Genomic DNA, 18,589 nt, shown 5'->3' with positions numbered 1-18,589 from the left:
GAAATATTTTTTTAACAACTGTAATATAATCTGAGGAAAAGCCTATGATGCACCATTAAATGAAGAAATATATCAATTAAATTTAGTATCGAATCATTGTTTGTTAGTTATTAAAAAATTTTATCATCCCAATCATATGAACCATTAATTTTGATATACGAATTAAGTAATAGAAGGAATCGAATAGCAGGTCATCCGTTACTATTACTACATTACACATTATAATTAGTAAAATGCAACATAACATATTGAATTTTCATTCTAATTTATATTATAAAGAATCACCTACAGAATTAGTTCACTTACATAAGAGAAGCCTTATATTATTGATGTACATTATTTAGCTGAATATCTAGCCTTCTTGTCTTATAATATTTAATATTTTTCTTTTTATGGAATCATAAAATATACGCAGGACAATACATTCTAATGTAAAAAGAATAGATAATGAAATCTTTCTTTAATGACTATGTTATTTATTTTAGTACTTCCTAATCGAAGGTCACCAAAGCCTTGTATCATGTTTTACCATCTATGGTATTCCATTTAGCCATAAAACACGGGATCGTTATTCATGGTATAATTTATATTTTAAATTGTCTTTCCCTTCTAATTATTAGTTATTGATTTTTTAATATTATTATATTTTTATAATTTTCTGGATTTTAAAAACGTATATAAAAATATCTTGTATACATTTTGTTTTTAACGTTTATCGAGATTCCGTGAATGATTTAGTTTTCCTCGATTTTTAGCAACGCCATTGTAGTAATCAAAGATTAATGTATAAAAGACTTCTTTTCTTTATATATTTTTAATCTTGTTATCCAGCATTTTATATAGAATTCTTTCTATTTTGAGTCTATTCTGAAAATTCGAACTTATAACTTCTTCTGTAATTTATTTTGAATACCTGCAGTTTGATATAATTCTTAATATTGCTTTTTGCTTGTTTTTTTTTTTTAATTATTTTTTTTTTTATAAGATTCAAACAAGTTTCTTTTTAATTTGTCTTTGGTTAAGCATCAGATTACCTTTTTTATTAGCTAACTGTATGTAAATATCAATAATTTTAATACCGTGATAGCTATTTATTTAGATTATGTGATATTTTAAATTAAACGAAATATATTTGATCACTAAGCTGCAAGTAAAAATTCTCGTAAAAAAAAAACCTATACATTGGTGATTTTTCACGATTTATGATACTTTTTTAATTAGAATCCAAGATTTATTTGATATTCTTTCATCATATTCATCCCAAATCGTTAATCATCTTCGTTTTAAGAAAGTTTGTAAACTGTAATTCCTATAATAAAATTAATAACGAAAATCTTCTTTAACTTCATTAAGTTGTAACTGCTTTATAGATAAGCATTAAAATTCAATCTGATTTTTAGCTTTTCAATTAATAATATTATTATAAAGATAAGCTATAGTGTTTAACATTAGGGACATTTATTATTACACGCTCATTAGACAAATATCTCATAATATTTATTTATTATATTAATTTGTAATTATTGTACACGACAATAGGTGAAGTCAATAGAATTTATGCAACGGTGTATGTTTAATATTGACAACGTAATAATTAATAACCGAATTAATATAAAAATACAAATTAAAAATCATTTCAAATTATATAATTTTAAACTATGTTTTTAAGGTAAAGGATATTCTATTTTTGAAATGTTAATTATGAACTAAATATTAAAGCAATTACGAAATAGATATGCAAGAAGAATACGTTTTAATAGTGATGATTTATGAATTAATTTAATAAATTATAATAATTATATATACATATATATATATATATACACACACACACACATACATATAAATATACACATAAATGTTAGATAAATATTTGTCTTGAAATGGAACGAGAAAAATATCATTAGCATATTTAACATTATATTTTATTCCTGATTGAAATCCATAATATTTGAAATTATTATTTTTGTATTTAAAAATGATACTATCTGTAAAAGTTAAGACTAGTTAGAAAAATCATATATATAATTTTTTATATGGTCATAGTTGCTGATTCATAACGTAAATTCCGGCTTTTTTAAATCGAAAATAGAGCACGGCTTATATAGACAAAGTTACTCCTTTTTTTATTATTAAAAAAATCTTAGTAGGCTTAAGCCATTTTTCATATTCAAATAAATAAAACAAGACACGATAAATTTTTGTAGTATATAATTTTATATCGAAATTTGGTATATTTTATTTGTTAATTAAACTAATCATGGATTCTCAATTTATCTATATTGTTTCTTTGATTTTATCGAATCATTAGATATAAAGAGCAATTAAATTTTATATACGAATTAATACACGGTTAATCACAATTTCATTACCTATTTTTTGTATGAAAGTTAGAGAGAATAATTAATTTTCAAGTTTTTGGAATAAAGAAATTCGAAATAAATCAAAATCTTAAGTAAACCTTATATTATATGAGCACATATAATATGTTATATAAATTTGATATTCTTAAAATGTTTTAAATTAATGAAATATATATATGAAATTCTATCTATTCTATAATTAATTTTTTTAATTAAATTCGATAATTAAATTCGACGTATACGTTTATGAGCAAGTCAGTTTTACGTTATGCAATGATTAATTATATCAAATAATTACAAAATTTAATTTTCTTTATTATAAAAATTAATCATTATACTTGAAGATTTTCTCTCTCAATCTCTCTGTCAAAAATTTATTTTTTAAGTAAAATTACTACTATATTATATTGATAACATAATAATTCAGAAATGCAAGAACTATACAGAATTTTTATCTTATTATCTTTTAAGGTATACATTATAAATTTGTCAGTAATACAAAAATGTGATCATTTATGACTGTTCTTTATGTGTCTGTGTATGATATTTGTTTTACTTTATGTGTCACTTGCTTGATTGTATCATTTTTAAATTTTAAAAATTGTCATTTTAAGTTACTTTTTACTTTTGTTTAGACGTATCCTTTTTATAAAATATGTATAAAATATCAATCATCTTATAATTTTATTAATGTAAAATTTATAAAATTGATTCAATCCTCAATTATTTTTAATTATTTTTCACAATTAAACTGTTTTAACTTCAGTAAATCAATTAACTTGGCTACCATTCAATTTTTCAAATTTCTTGAAATTTGGTTAGATGACTTTCATGAAATATTGTATAAATGTAATACAGTGTACATACGGTCTATTTCGAATATTTATCACTACTAATTATACAATTATTTTATAAAAAAATGTCTCATCGTTTTTTATTTAAAAAACGCGATTTTATTATAAATATTATATATTATAATTAGATATAATTGTTTTGAATTTTTACAGTAAGAATAAAGAATTATTCATTAATTATAAATGTATAAGAAACTACCATTTAGATCATTATGGATTACAAATTAATATGTAGCTATTTATTAAATAACTAAATAATTAACAATGTAATATTCTATTAAATTTTACAAAATTTGAGATGATCTGAATAAAGCTTTATAAATAGTAGTATAAACTTATTTAACTAAATAAAAATATACCAGCTGCCAAATACTTGTTAGAGGAAGGTAATATGCCCATATTGCTTTGGGTTTCTAAGTTTCTAAGTGTCGTGGTTCTGCCACGAAAATAAACAATAGTCTCAGTATTTGCATTCTAAGCTAATGAACAGAATAATAGTGAGAGACTGGAAGCCAATGTCGAATACCGAACATATGTTCCACAACTTCATTAGGGCCGAGTATTTTAAACAATTCACTATGATGACAATTTTTTTTGCAGAAATATGGAAGATAATCATCAATGCAAGGTATTGGTTACAAAATGGGTTAATAAGAATTTACAGTTATACCTGCACAATTATCAACATCTTATTTAATATTTACCTATTAAATGCATTAAATCCTGTAAACGAGAAGAATTAATATAAATGTTAGTATAGCAGTTACTACAAATACTACAAAAACTAAAAATAATATATGCATCAGAGATTATGTAAACAGGGACAGTGCTTAGCAATCGTATCGTAGATAATAGAAAAAGTAGATTTTCATATATTTCTGGGATCAAAGTGACTATATTTTCAGATTTGTATAATTTAAGTAGATTACGAGCAAGTTTGTATTAGACTTGTAATTCTGATGGGAAATGGATATTTGTTGAAAATTTTAAGTACGTGATTGGTGATGTAGAGGTAGGTAGGTGCAGATGGGATGTTGAAGCCCTTACTCGAGTGAAGTACGCATACATCATTCAGGACACATTCGATATCAGATTGGCTCAAGTTTACAAGCGAAACGACAGACGAGCTATGGTAAGGGTGTTGTAGACCAAACTGTATAAAGTGTAACCATTGATGCATGGGTTAATATATAAAGATGAATTATAGAAGTTAATCGTACTCAAGGCTGTGATGAGAGTTGCTTTAGAACGTATGAAGTAGGTCACTTTGGCATAAGAATTATTCTCTCAAGAGTATTGGATGAGCTGTATAAAGCGGCCTATAAAAAAAATTTGTTAAAATTAATTGACATATTTTATCAAGAAGCTAAAAAGAGGTGAAAATTAGACCGTAACAGACGAGCCACTACAATATCTGATTCACGTCTACTAAAATAGTGCGCTATTATACGGAAAATATCTACGATCTTATTCTTATAATTATTGCCATAGTTTGGAGAAAAAAAAAAGATAAGTAGATCGAATCAAAGCAAAAAATTCATTGTTAGGATTGATTTCGAGGATCCATTAAAATGATAGATAAATGTTAGTAAGACATAGTATACAATAAGCATTAATTACATAAAGAAATAGATCGAAAGGGATAAACCCTTTTTATTAACATTGGAAATAAGGCTTCGCTTCGTATACAATTTTCTCAAGATTGTCAATGTAAAAGAAAAAGAAAAAAATAGTATCGAAAAGTGGCTGACAAACTCTGGACTAAAAAAAAATTGCTAATGCGTTTTTCCAAGGAAAAAAGGTAAACTTAAAAATATTTTCATTTCGAAATAATTAATTTTTATTTCCCTTATTTTCTACATTTGTAATTTTAGGTGTTTTAAAAATAACTAACTAATAATTGAAGTCCAATGTGTTAGCATTCTCTATAAATATGAAAATATGCGAAATTAAAAATATTTAAGTATAATTTAATAATGAGTTAATTATTAAAAACCTCTGCTTACTAATTTTTATGATAAAACGTGTGTATGTCAATAAAATAATTAATTAATTAAGCATTTTCAAATGATTTATTTGAAATATCTCGTGAAAAGAAACTATCGTATATTTTATAAGAATTCTAAAATAATGATAAGTTATAAATAATACTTAAAGTATTCGTAATATAATAAGAATTCTCTTGTACCGTGTCATAAACAGTATATGAAAAAAATATGATTTACTTAATACAATGATTTACTTATATTGAAAATTTCAACTTCAATTATTAATAATGAAATAACAGTTTAAGTAAAACTATCGATCTAATTATTTTTTCATCAATATAACCATTTATTATTATAATAAATGTGATTTTTTTTTTCTTTTAATATTATCAATACAATTTTTCTTACTTTATAATTGTTTATATATTTTTTGCACTCAGATAATGTACACGATTTTGTCAGATTAGTGCACACTGTCTTGTAAGACTTGTTATTCTGAAGTTTTCGAGAACTAGAGATAATAGCGTTTAAGAGTAGAAATTTATAAATCAAGTATATTGTATAAGAGCTTAATAAAGGCAAATAAATATCTTCCTTTTTGTTTTAAATATTGACTTGTATTTTTTTTCTGTACATTTTTTTTTAAACCTATATTCAATGTCAAATAATTAAGACATTAATTTACGATTATTAATTGAAATTGGAAGATGTACTACTTGAAATTAAGTTTTATTAATTTAATGTCTACTATTATTGCGTTATTTTCTTATATTTATTAATGTCTTATTCACACTGATAGAATATTGCATAGCTTAGTCATACTGTTGTGCATAACATAATAAATGTATCTATTGTTTAATACTTAGAGACTATTACAATGTTTAAGAAAATTAGGAAATTTAACTCGTAGTAAAAAGGCAGCAAGCTTTTCTAGATAGAACTATGCAAGCATCGGCACAGTGCCAAGTCTTAGCGAATCGTAATTTCTTTGCTTAACCTATCTTAAACTCTATACTAAGCTGTGCATCCATATAATTTTCCTAAATTTAAAATATATACATTAATAAATTGAGAACAAAATTTAAACACGCAATTATTTTTTTAAATATACGTATATAATAATAATAGTAAATCAATTATTTATATTCTGGTAATTAATTAAAATAGTAATCAGTTGGAAAAACATTTTTTTTTTTTTTTGTATAATATCACACCTTCTATTTGATATAAATTAGTAGAGGTGATAATCTGACGTAAAAGACGATTAGAAAATAAATAATATTTTACTAAGATAATCCTACAAAATCTTAAGCGTAACCAGATATTAAAACTTTGTTCAATAAAGTATTCGACATGTTTTAATTAATTATAAATGTTTCTACTTTATAAAATGCAGCTAGGTTAATAGAAAATGATTGAATCTTCGATGAAAAGTGTCAGAATTGTTCAAATATAAGTTAAAAAAAAAAAAAAAAAAAAAAAAAAAAAAAAAAAATACACTGTAATTAACACGGTAAATTTATTTGAAGTTCGGGTTACACTAAATTCTCCTGAATGTCATATAGATTTTAGTTAGCAGGCAAACTATACTTAATGTATACATTTGTCAAGTAGCTGAGTATATGAAGAATAAGATAAAGTTTGAAAAAATTAAATACATGTTATTTCTTTCGAAAACACGAGTATATCCCGATTAAAAAGAATTTATTTTAATGTGCATTTATAAGCGATTATTGTTTAAGATATACTTTATACAAATACAATGTGTATGCGAGTACATAAAAGTAGTCCTCAATTTATTTTAATTCTAAGTCTTTTATAAAAAAAATTCTAACTTAATTTTTATAAATAACTATGGAGATAATATTTATAAGGGGATTTAAATACACTCAACAATATTCAATCACTATAAATTATTTTAATGATTTCGACCTTAGTTAATGTAAAATGGCTACCCACCCGTCCTACATTAAAAACTCATAAAGCCATTATACAAAATATAACCTAAAAGTCTAATGTAGTAATTATGTAGTTCAAGTAATCGTAAGCGATTTGTGCATGTGCGTGTATCTTATGGCAACTTCGTACCAATTTGGGAGAATTCCATTAATTTAAATTGCATTAATGTCCTCTATAAAACTGAATAATAAATAAAAATTAATTTTTCAAATTTATAAACATAAAGTACATAAAGTAATTAATTTTACTTCATACTATGATATTAACATTACTTACTTTGTTAACTACACTTTGAATGATATTATATTCGTAACTACGTGGTAAATTTTATTGCAAATTTACAATACAAATTTAAAAAATTTAATTAAATTTTTAATATATTTCATTTAATGTATAATCAAATGAGTTCTGTAATGTAGAAGATTCTGCGATTTAACGTTTAATTATTAAAATTCTAATTGTCATTTCATTATGACATATAATAACCCGGATTCTCATATGAAATGTGAATTATTAAAAAATCAAAGCAATTCAAATTTTACCGAATAATAAACTTTACAGTATTTTCATTTTCAGATATATAATTATATGTTTGTTGTGTAGCTGTATGAGTATGTAGGCGTCCATAGGACTGGAATAGGTATGTATGCATGTATGCAAGACGTATTATATGTATTTGTTATAATGTAGAAATTTGCATTTACTCAAATTACATTGTAGTAAATTTTTTGAAATTGCGATACTCAATTATTTTAATAATTTTAATTCATAAAATTCATAAAATAATATAATTATTTCTTACATAATTATAATTACAAGAGTAAAACTATATATGTTATTTGAAGTATTTTCAATTTACGGCAAAGAACGAAAAAAAATTAATTTCATTTAAATTCCAAATATCAAATTATAAAATTGTAATGATTCAAGAAATTATTGCCAACGTTAATATGCAAAAACAAAAATTAAAAATAACATAAAATCAAATAATAGAGGGATGGCACAGAAAAAAAAACAGAAAAAAGAGTACTGACGGAAGGTAAGGTTAGGTTAAATATGTAGGAAAATGGCACATGTATATCTCAGTTTTGTAACTCGTTAGTTACGTACATTGGAGATGTAACTCCCTACTGAATTATTAACGTAGTTATTTATGCACGATTATCTTAAAAAAAATGCCTGATCATACAAGTTGCAGAAAATTTTACAACATATTTAAATGTCAATGACAAAAATGATATGCGAACAAAAATACGCGACGCAAAAAGATTAAATTTTTGAGATATGCGATTGTTCAAACCAACTTTTTCATGTTATCCTATTTTCTGGTTTCATTCGTTGCTGTGTATATAGCAGAATTATTGCAAGTTAATTTTATATTTAAATTATTCTAATCGTTTAAAATTTTTTAAATAGTTATTTTTAACTAAGGCCATATACATTGTTTTAAATGTCTATCAATTATATCACAACATTTGTTAATCATTTTAATTTTCGTTTAAATTTGTTTTTAAAATTACTTTTAAATTAAATACTTTAGTCTTAATATATGTTAACGAATGAATTTCGTGTTAGGTAAAATTGATATATCTTCCAATATTTAAAAATAATTTCCTTGAGGAATATACAAAATGCCTGTTTTTCATTACTATTTTTATATAACTTTTATCAAGCTATATATTATAATTGAAATAATCGAATTTATACTTGAAACGTAAGTTTTGTAATTATTCGAAAGTTTAACAGTATAATTTAAATGTCAAGAACTTGTAGCTGGAATGTCAAGACCCATTCACAGTCTCAATCAAGAAATCTAACGACTGAAATATTCGTTTATTCTTTCAATTGTATTAAAAAAAAAAAAAAAAAATATATATATATATATATATGTATATATTTAATCTTCTATCGTAATTAATACATTAAAATATATATATTGTAATTTTTGTTTGTTTGTAATATCATCTATTTCCAATCCACTAATTTAATAACTAATATTCAAGATTTTGCTTTCGTACTGTGCGTCTTTAATGCAGAAAATTGAGATAGAAGCGATTTCTTATTTCTCAACAATATATTGCAATATATTATTGATTTAGCCAGCGAAGAAAGATCTTATCCATGTACAGAATGTTCAACGTGAAAACCCACTTGATAAAATTAATTATCCATAATAAATATTAATAATTTTACTTTTACACTATTGCAATCTATAATCCTTAGTTTACTGATGCATTTTTTTTTTTCAGGACCTAACTAATGATCAAATATTGGATTTTCTTAAGGTTTATAAACGTGAAAGCATATTAAATAAGGTAGAATTGATATTAAGTATAAGATACATAACATATGAAATTAATAATTTGAAACAAATTTGTGTTTGAGTATAAATAAATGATAATTATTTAAAATTGAGATTATAATTATTACGTATCATTATTTCAAGTGCCTTGATAATATTAATACGTGCATATACGAAATGTCATAATATGTATTATAAATTTATACAAACAACGATCAGCAGAAAATAAAAATTAAATAATAAAATTATGCTAGGTCTTCATTATTTTATCTTAATGTACTGTGCATGTCTGAATAAAATAACTAGAATATCGTACGTATATACGAATAGAATTTAACACATTACGGAATACTGAAATATAATTTTGTATTAAATGTGTTATAACCAAGAGTATTATTTCCTGTCAAACTATCCGCGCATGCAAACGTACGTGTGCCTAAAATGATAGTATTAGTATATAAAATTCAATTTTTTCCACATTAAAAGGTTCCATATTGAAATTCGTTTTACCTTCAAATCTTCTAAACATCATCATTTTGTAGTACTCGTTCGCTTATGTGTGCAGACACACACCCTAATGTGATCTTGCGATACGTAAACCCCCAACCGGAACACGAACCTCAAAATTTGGATGACTTCCTTACGAAATCATAATATGTGGAATAGCAGTTGCTTCCATATATCTTGTAAGCCTTGTGATGAGTATAAAGATTCACCTTTACAAAGATTATATTTGTGTAAGGTGCAAATCATTCTTAGAATTATATTCACAGCAGTGCATGAATTGCAAATGTTGTCTGATTGTGGCACATATTCTTGTGCGTGTAAATGAATCTCGCGAGTTAGTTTACTATTCTTCCGGTACAGTTGGCGAACAAAAGAAACGTACTTATAATGTTGGACGGTTCAAGCATTTGTAGTTCTTACATTCAAAGTTACCTTCGTAATAATATAAAACTTAAATTTTATGAACAACATTTAAAATTTTTTGAAATTTTATTTAAATTATCGATTGCGTATAATTTTATATTATAATCAAGATTATTTAATACAGAATGTATAAGAACGGATATTAGTTATGAACAACATTCCAAGCTCCTTGGAACTATATCAGTAGGGAGTTTTTATTTTTATAGGATTTCCGTGTAACGGAAATAATAAATTTTGTGAATAAAATTTTGGATTCTTCATCAAAATAAGAAGTATTTTCTATATACATATACGATAAAATAAAACAAATATAATTATTTATGATATATAATATAAAATCAATATAAGATTTCGAAGTCTTATATATTTTAAAGAAAATTTAATAAACCCAGCTGAGAGGATAAATCATATCTGATGAAATTCGCGTTGTACAAATTGCCTCCCCCATTGTATTATATTTCCAAACAATGGAAAAATGGAAAAGAGATAATTGTTTAATTAGATAAATTCAATTTTAAGGCATTTAACCAGATACATGTTCGTATATGCTAACAATCTTCTTTACAACCGTCAATATAAAAAATAAGTTTATCATGTAAATAGTTAACGACATATATTTTTCTTCTATTTGATAGACCTAAAAGCGTGCCACGTTCTATCCAGTCGGCTGGAGCGCTTTATAAAGTAACCGTAACAGAATATTATACACGCGAGTGACGCAATCGCCTTGGATAGTCTGTCTGTCTGTTTGTCTCTCTTTCTTTCTTTCTCTCTCTCTCTCTCTCTCTCTCTCTCTCTCTCTCTCTCTCTCTCTCTCTTAATTCCCGCTCCGCACCAACACGCGCGCGTTCATAAGCAACACACAGTAAAACGCACGCACGCACATACGTTCTCAAAAAAATAAAACGGTTATTAAGAAAAATTGTAAAATTAACTGAATATTAATAAAATTATATCTTTAACAACTGCAATTAAGTTATAACAATATCCAAAAATTTTAAACAATTATAATTCTTTTTAAAATGGTGAAATGCCATAAAATAGCGCTCTAAATGCTATTGTGTAAAAATGTACAATGTAGTTAATCTTTGAAAATGTTTTTGTCGTTTATGCAATGATATAAAAAGGTTGTGGAATTATTATTAAAATCTTTGTGACATTAATGTGTGAATAAATTCCAAGTCATGCTATGCGGAATTAGTAAAATTTATGCATTTAAAAAAAAAAAAAAAAAAAAAAAAAAAGTGCCAGTAATTGTGTAATATAAAAAGATATTGACGTGTTTACGTTTAAACATTTTCTCATGAATTTTGCAATACATACTTTTTCTTGGATTTTATCTGAATAAAATATCATGAAATCTTTGAATATTTTACTTTAAAAATATTTCTCAATAATGAAATTTTCTTTTGCAGCTTGATTCGTAAGATACATTTTAGTATCCAGAAGAAAAAGAAAATCCAAATGGCACATTGAATTATTGAAGAAAAAGTTTGCTCAGGTTTCGTTTATATACGAGCGCGGATGCGCGCGCGCATGTGTGCATGTATGTCTAATAAACTATGTAGGATCACTTGAATAAATTTATAAATTCGAAGGGAAGAAAATGGGCACTTCGTCGTACAAATGCAAGGAAGCACGATCGCACGATTATCCACTTAAAGAGTGATAACAAAGATCCGAGATCAACATTAGCCGTAATTCTTACAGCTGCAAAACCTAACCTCAAAGTCCGAAACATACCCAATAAAATACTGAGACTTTGAATCGTGACTGGGCTAAGACCTGCCTGGGTAAAATTGTTAAGCAATGTAAGTGATAAGCAGAGCTAATGGTCACCTGCTTGCTATCGACGAGGGCTGCGTTATTGAGTATAGGCAGGGCGGCTTCCTGACCACTGCCGCCGGCGCCGCCGCCGCCGCCGCCGCCACTGCTGCCTTGGCCAGCCTCGGGCAAAGGGAAGACAAGTGCTGTCGCACCGGACGCGAGCGAGGTCGGGGGAGCCGTTATCGGCTGAGAATCGTAGGAAGCGGAGGTCGAGGAGGCCGGGGATGTCGTGGCGGCGACGTTGGTGCCCCCGCCGGTGCTCTTGTCACTCGCCGCGGGCTCCTGCTGTTGCTGATCCGGTCCTGGGGCCATTTTCATTGCGATCGACGACAGGAACGGGCGCTGCAGCTGCGTCTGCAACCGTGCCTCAGCGACTCTTACCTCGTCATCGCCGACGGGCGTCTATCTTTGTCCGTTCGATTGGGCGCGTCGAGGGATATCACTGAGTAACGCTGCGACCCAATACGGGCGCCCACAAGGTTACGCTGGGATCAAGGGTCAAAAATCAGGGGATCGTCGGAGAAAAGCCGCCGTTGGCCAACGGCATTTTTCGCGGGTTAAAGAAATTGCCGCCGATACTGCTGTTGCTGCCGCTGCTGCTCGACGATTTGGTTCATCGGGACAGTCACCCGTTCGTGGGCTAGACGTCGGCCAGGTCGCGACACATCGCGCACAATACTTTCGAGTCACCTGGACGCGGTGCAAGCAAACGCCGATAACGGGTTGTAGGTATTTTGATCGGGTAACGTACCCCACACGCAGCACACCTACAACCTAACCTCACTTTATCGGCCGCGCCGACGGGCCACTGCCACTTTCTCCTACTGTCTCTCTTCTCCCGCCGTCGTCTGCGGAGCTCTTTCACTCCCACTTCAGTTCTCTCGTTCTCTCTCTCTCTCTCTCTCTCTCTCTCTCTCTCTCTCTCTCTTACCAACTATTTATCTATCGTAGTTTGCACTCGGCGTTGCGCGAGTGAAGTGTGTCGGCAGTTTCCTCTCTATCTATCTTTTTCTCTTCGTCGCGCTGATTCTCGATCGATCAGCGATGTCGGGGTGACTGTTTACACCTTGCGCGGCCCGAAAACAAGGGGGTAGAGTGCGCGCGAGACAGAGCGGGACACAGTGGCGAGAGTAAGGAAACGAGGACGGGACCGCGCGGGAGGAAAGTCGAGGCTTCGCGGAGTCGCTCGAACGGATCGTTTCCAATGCTCACCCGATGAGAGCAGTGACGCACGGACGACAGTGGCGTTGACGACGACCACGACGACGACGACAACGACGGCAACGGTAATGACGAGAGCCAAGAACACTTTACGTTCAGTGTTATAACGATGACGCCCCGGCAGTTCACTTCTCGACGTACGACACAACCACGACACTTGCCTCACACTTATTCCCTTATTCCAGTATGTCACGGCACTCTCCTTGCTCTTCTCCAATTTGGAGACAGGGGAGACTCAATTGTCCCCAGCGACGACTTTTCTCCTCATCTTCACGTTGTTGAATCCTCCAAAGCCGCTCGCTCGCACAGCGAGACTGGCGTGAGCAGGACGTGCGGTGGGGGTGCATGGCGGGCGGCAAAAGGGGCGGGGGCATGTGGAAGGGAGGGATTGCGAGGAGGCACGAGGGCTCGCCGCTTATTACGACGAGGCGGACAAGGACGACGTAAGCGACGATGGCGACGGGGAAGAAGGTGATGGTGGCGGTGGTGGTGGTAGTGGCGGCGGCGGTGGCAGCGACGACGGCGGTAGCAGCAGCAGTAGCAGCAGCAGCAATGCCGTTGTGTAGATGAGGAGCCCTGGACTCGTCGATCTCGACGTATTCAAAATGGCCGACGGGCTCTGCCGCTCCAGCTTAACGGCTCGCGCAGTTTTGGCTCCGCTTCCATCTTAGCGCGATGAATTCTCGTCCTCAGGCCGCCTCCTCGACAAGACCATCGTCCATCGGACCGAGATCGATTTCCGCGCTTCTCTCTCTCTCTCATTCTTTTTCTCGCCGAGGCTCGCTCCTTAATCGCGTGCGCACCCACACATCAAAGGCAACGGTACCTCTGTCACGTGCGAACGCGCGGGCCGCGAGCCACGGTTGCCTACGTGCATAGGCGCGCGCGCGCAATTAATGTCGCGCATCGTTAATTCTCGAGGATGACGGGACGATCGGCCGCCAGTTTCGTTATTTCTTTTTTTGGCGGAAGCACGCAACGAAAACGTGTGGGTGGCGCCTCGTGTCGCACTAGGTGCAGGGCGGTGAAGAGAGGGAGCGTCGTCGGCAGCAGCGGTGTGCAAGGCGCCGCCAGCCAATTGCAAGGGCAGTAGCGCTCGAGATTTTGGTCGTACATTTACGGGGTTATGTTGGAGGGGGGGGGGTTGCGATCAGGGCGTGCGAGTAACGTACGCGACAAGTCTGGATAGATCGCTCGGCTGCGGTAACACAACCGCGCGAAAATAAAAGAATGGCTGACTGGCGGGACAGAGAGAGAGAGAGAGAGAGAGAGAGAGAGAGAGAGCACGCACACGCGAGCCAACGGCGTCTGCTCCTGTTTTGCCGGACTACCTCGTACCTCTTCTCTCCTTCTTTCTCAGTTGTATCTTTAGCGATGGTTGGCGTTCGTGGTTGCGGTGGCGGCGGCAGCGGACATTCATGACGAATGCGCTACTTTGGACGAAGGCGATACAGCGCGTGTGCGCATTGCAAGGGCGAGGGAGCCCCGAAGGTGTCCTTCGGCCTGCACTACTTTGCACCGCGATATTCGCGCGGTTTTGAAGCCATTCATCAATAAATTTACGAGAAATTCGTTAAATAAGCATATAAGGGCATTTGAGGGCGAACGAGACTCTATCGATGACCCTATCGACACGACACTTATTAACATATCCTACAATTTTAGTCGTGATTAATTAGCGCAATAAAAGTAGTAAGTCGGTCAACTTGAATTTATCTTTCACCTTAGAAATCGAGCGTTTATCATAACTGTGTTTATAATGAAGGGACAACTGCTTTTGCGGGACACTAAAATATTTTGCTTCGTGTGACGAATGTTAGTTGATTTATCGCTGGTCGCGTATCCTTAAAGATTCAAAACATTTATTTTTATTGGTAGATAAGCATCTTTCATTATGTATGTGTTAGAGAGTTTACGATGAATAAATGAACGCAACACAACTGCTGTTTGTGCAGATGAATTTACACCTGCGCACTCATGTCGTATTTTCACATTATGCGTCGCGCATCTCTGACGATAGTCATATTGCTATTCGCGTTTGACACTTAACCAGATTATTTGTCAAATAGTTGTACTATCGATATCACATGGTAGTCCATTCTTGAATTACGAATAAACATTAAATTATCCTAGCAAAAGCGTTGTTCGGTCCTCGATCGTCAATTATAGTGGACCCCCCCCCTTACCACCTCTTTACGCTATCTTTCTCTAATCCATTAGTTTCTGACTGCCCTTCTCTCGTTGCCAATATCTTGCAACTTGGTGAACTTTTTTTTCTCAACGTTCTACATATACAACCAAGATACCTAGACAGTAACAAAATGAGAAGCGAAAAAGAAATAACAATGACAATCGCAACAATAATAAAAAAGAGGCCAAGACTTCAGGCGACAAACTGAGGCTCAGTCTTTAAAAATAGACAATCATACACTTTGCACATTGAGTTTTTATGTCATCTTCTTCGTTACTTTCTTTGGCGCTAATTAGCTATGTTAAGAACGTCGTCAACTGACGTTCTTCCTTCCTTCGCTCCTCCTCCTTTTTCTCCCCCTTCTATGTGTGCGTGCGTGCGCTTCCTGCCTCCTTTCGTTTATGCTTATACACGTTCTTGTGGAAGCCCAAGGTAATGCAAATCACAGTAGCAATTTTATAAAAATCCTTCCCAATTTGCACCTCGAAGTCCTCGTTGGCCGATGGCTGTTACTGATGCTGCTGCAGCTGTACCGAAACGCGCGCTGCATCTTTTCGTTCAAATACCCTTTCAAATTCATAAGCAGACACGCGCGCGTATTTTTTCTCGGAGCTTTTCATTCGCGTAAATGCTGTGAGTCTGTTTGTTTTTTAATGCTTTAAGCTACTTGACAATAATGAGTGATAAATTGCCAGACGGAAGCTTATGCGCATGTAGGCGCAATAATGCAACTGAACGAATGAGTCAACCAATTGGTAGAATTATGACATTTTTAAGGAATTGAGAATTGAATCGAGATTTTCACTTATTTATAAGAACAGAAGATAAGTCGTGGAGAATGAAACTTTAACATGTAAAGACGCTCTCTTTCATTAAAATCTATAATGTTCATAAAACCTTTTCTGGATAGTTTGAAAAATTATATTTCATCTGTTTATATTAATAGTTATATATATATATATATATTTAGATTTATATAAAATAATATCATATATGAAAAGTTTTTCTTAAAGTAAATAGATATTTATAAGTATTATTTAAAGCAATGTATACAGGATAATTAAAAGAGAAAAAGAATATTATTGTTTATAACTCCTGCTATTAAATTTAAGATGAAAAGATGTTTTTATGGTATGTTCGAAGTCAAGAGTAATCGGATAACATCAAATTTATGGACACAAATGAATAACAACAAATTTTTACAAAAGAATTTACCCTAAATGTTTAAAAATATGCTATATTACGTTAAACATAATATATTTAACTCGAATATTATGAATTTAAAGGTTCTATGATAGTAAAAATAATTACATTGAATGTTTGATACATCAACAGTAACATAAAATAAATTTTGTTATTAGAAACAATATTAATCTATATTTTTATAATTTGAATTTTTACATTTATTAAATTTATATATTTTATCTTTGAAAAATCGACCGTCTATCTCAATAACGTAAGAACGTTTATTTTCTAATTATTATCCTTTGAAATTGTCTATTTTTGTCATCAAAACTTCTAGTTTTCTCAATAAGGCAAATGTTTAAATTACATAATAGTATGCATGATAAAATATTTACATTAAATTTAATCCTTTTTTATAAATATAAAATTAATTTTAAGTACCTAGTATTTCTTTTTCTTCCGTAAATGATTAATCTAATTATTTTTTCTTTGTTCATAATTATGCATAATATAATATTACTTAAAGCTGGTATTTATATTATTCTCAAATTTTTCAATAAATAAATAAATAATTAATTTTTAATAAATAAATAATTTTATTTATGTTGGTTATTTATGTAAGAATAGAATGATTGCAAAATTTCTATATAGTGGGATACTAGACAAGGTTTCAATTATTCATAAAGGCCTTCATACGTTTTACGATTTTTTAATTGATAAATCATTCTCGAGATTCCGTATTGAATGTTCCTTCAAGTCGTTCATTTACCGTTTTGGTTGATTTTAATTTATTAAACGCGAAAATGAAATCATTACAATATAATTTTATCGTTTTTTTTTTCAAATATTTTTCACGCTAATAATAAACAATTACATAGTGAAAAATTTTTTTTTTTTAATTATTATTCTTTTAACTTTACAGAATAATGAACACAATAATACAAGTAATTAGTAAATACTATAAATTAATATAATATTGATTAATCTGTAGTGCGTGCGAGCGCGAACGCACGCATCAAAGCCTAATCGATATATATATATATATATATATATATATATATACACACACATATATACATAGAAATTCTATTGTCATTTAATTAACTGTCATTTAGATTAAACATTACTTTAAATGTACTCGTTCTTTCATCTAAATTCTCTATTAAATATTTCGTAAATTTATATGCAAATTTTTTTCATATAAACTATATATCTAATGAAAATTTAGAGAATATAGTAGATACCATTGATAATTTAAATTCAATTATTAGTAAAATTAAAGATACAAATAATTTGATTTTATACTTAGAATTATTCAGAGATGTAAAAAACTAAATAAAATTTTTAAAAATAGCACAGTTTAGATTCAATTGTTACTTTTGAGATTTAAGAAAATGGTTTTTATTTATTGCTTATGCGTATTTACAAAATACGAACAAATAAATATAACATAATTAATTAATAAAGAATTCCACATTATATGTAGAATAATATATATATAATAATAATAATAATATGTATACATATTTATTTAATAAATTTATTTATACAATAATAATTACTCATAAAATCATTATTGCTTAAATTATTTAATTAACTTTATGACACGTGGATTAATATGCATATATTTATATATATGATAGAATAATATTATTATATTGTCACCGTTTGAATTTATTATTTTTAAAATTTTACTTTCCACTTGAAGATTTTCATTTGTATTTCATTTTGTTATTATTAATTTTTTTTTTATACAAATAATAACCAAT

The 18,589-nt window shown here is 30.4% G+C and overlaps 1 protein-coding gene across 1 annotated transcript in view; it reads right to left on the bottom strand.

Annotated features, from left to right (window-relative positions):
• Positions 1 to 13,768, bottom strand: part of tyf (twenty-four) — a 33,392-nt gene extending 19,624 nt beyond the window's left edge. Inside the window, exon 1 of the mRNA XM_011500136.1 lies at positions 12,236 to 13,768. Coding sequence (XP_011498438.1) covers positions 12,236 to 12,541 — 306 coding nt within the window. The 5' untranslated portion in view covers positions 12,542 to 13,768. The remainder of the gene's footprint in view (positions 1 to 12,235) is intronic.
• Positions 13,769 to 18,589: the final 4,821 nt, after the last annotated feature.

Source organism: Ceratosolen solmsi, unplaced genomic scaffold (genome assembly GCF_000503995.2).
Source record: "Ceratosolen solmsi marchali unplaced genomic scaffold, CerSol_1.0 scaffold41, whole genome shotgun sequence".
Classification (NCBI taxonomy): Eukaryota; Metazoa; Arthropoda; class Insecta; order Hymenoptera; family Agaonidae; genus Ceratosolen; species Ceratosolen solmsi.
The sequence above is the reverse complement of the archived record's forward strand: the minus strand, read 5'-3'. Positions and strand labels throughout refer to the sequence as shown.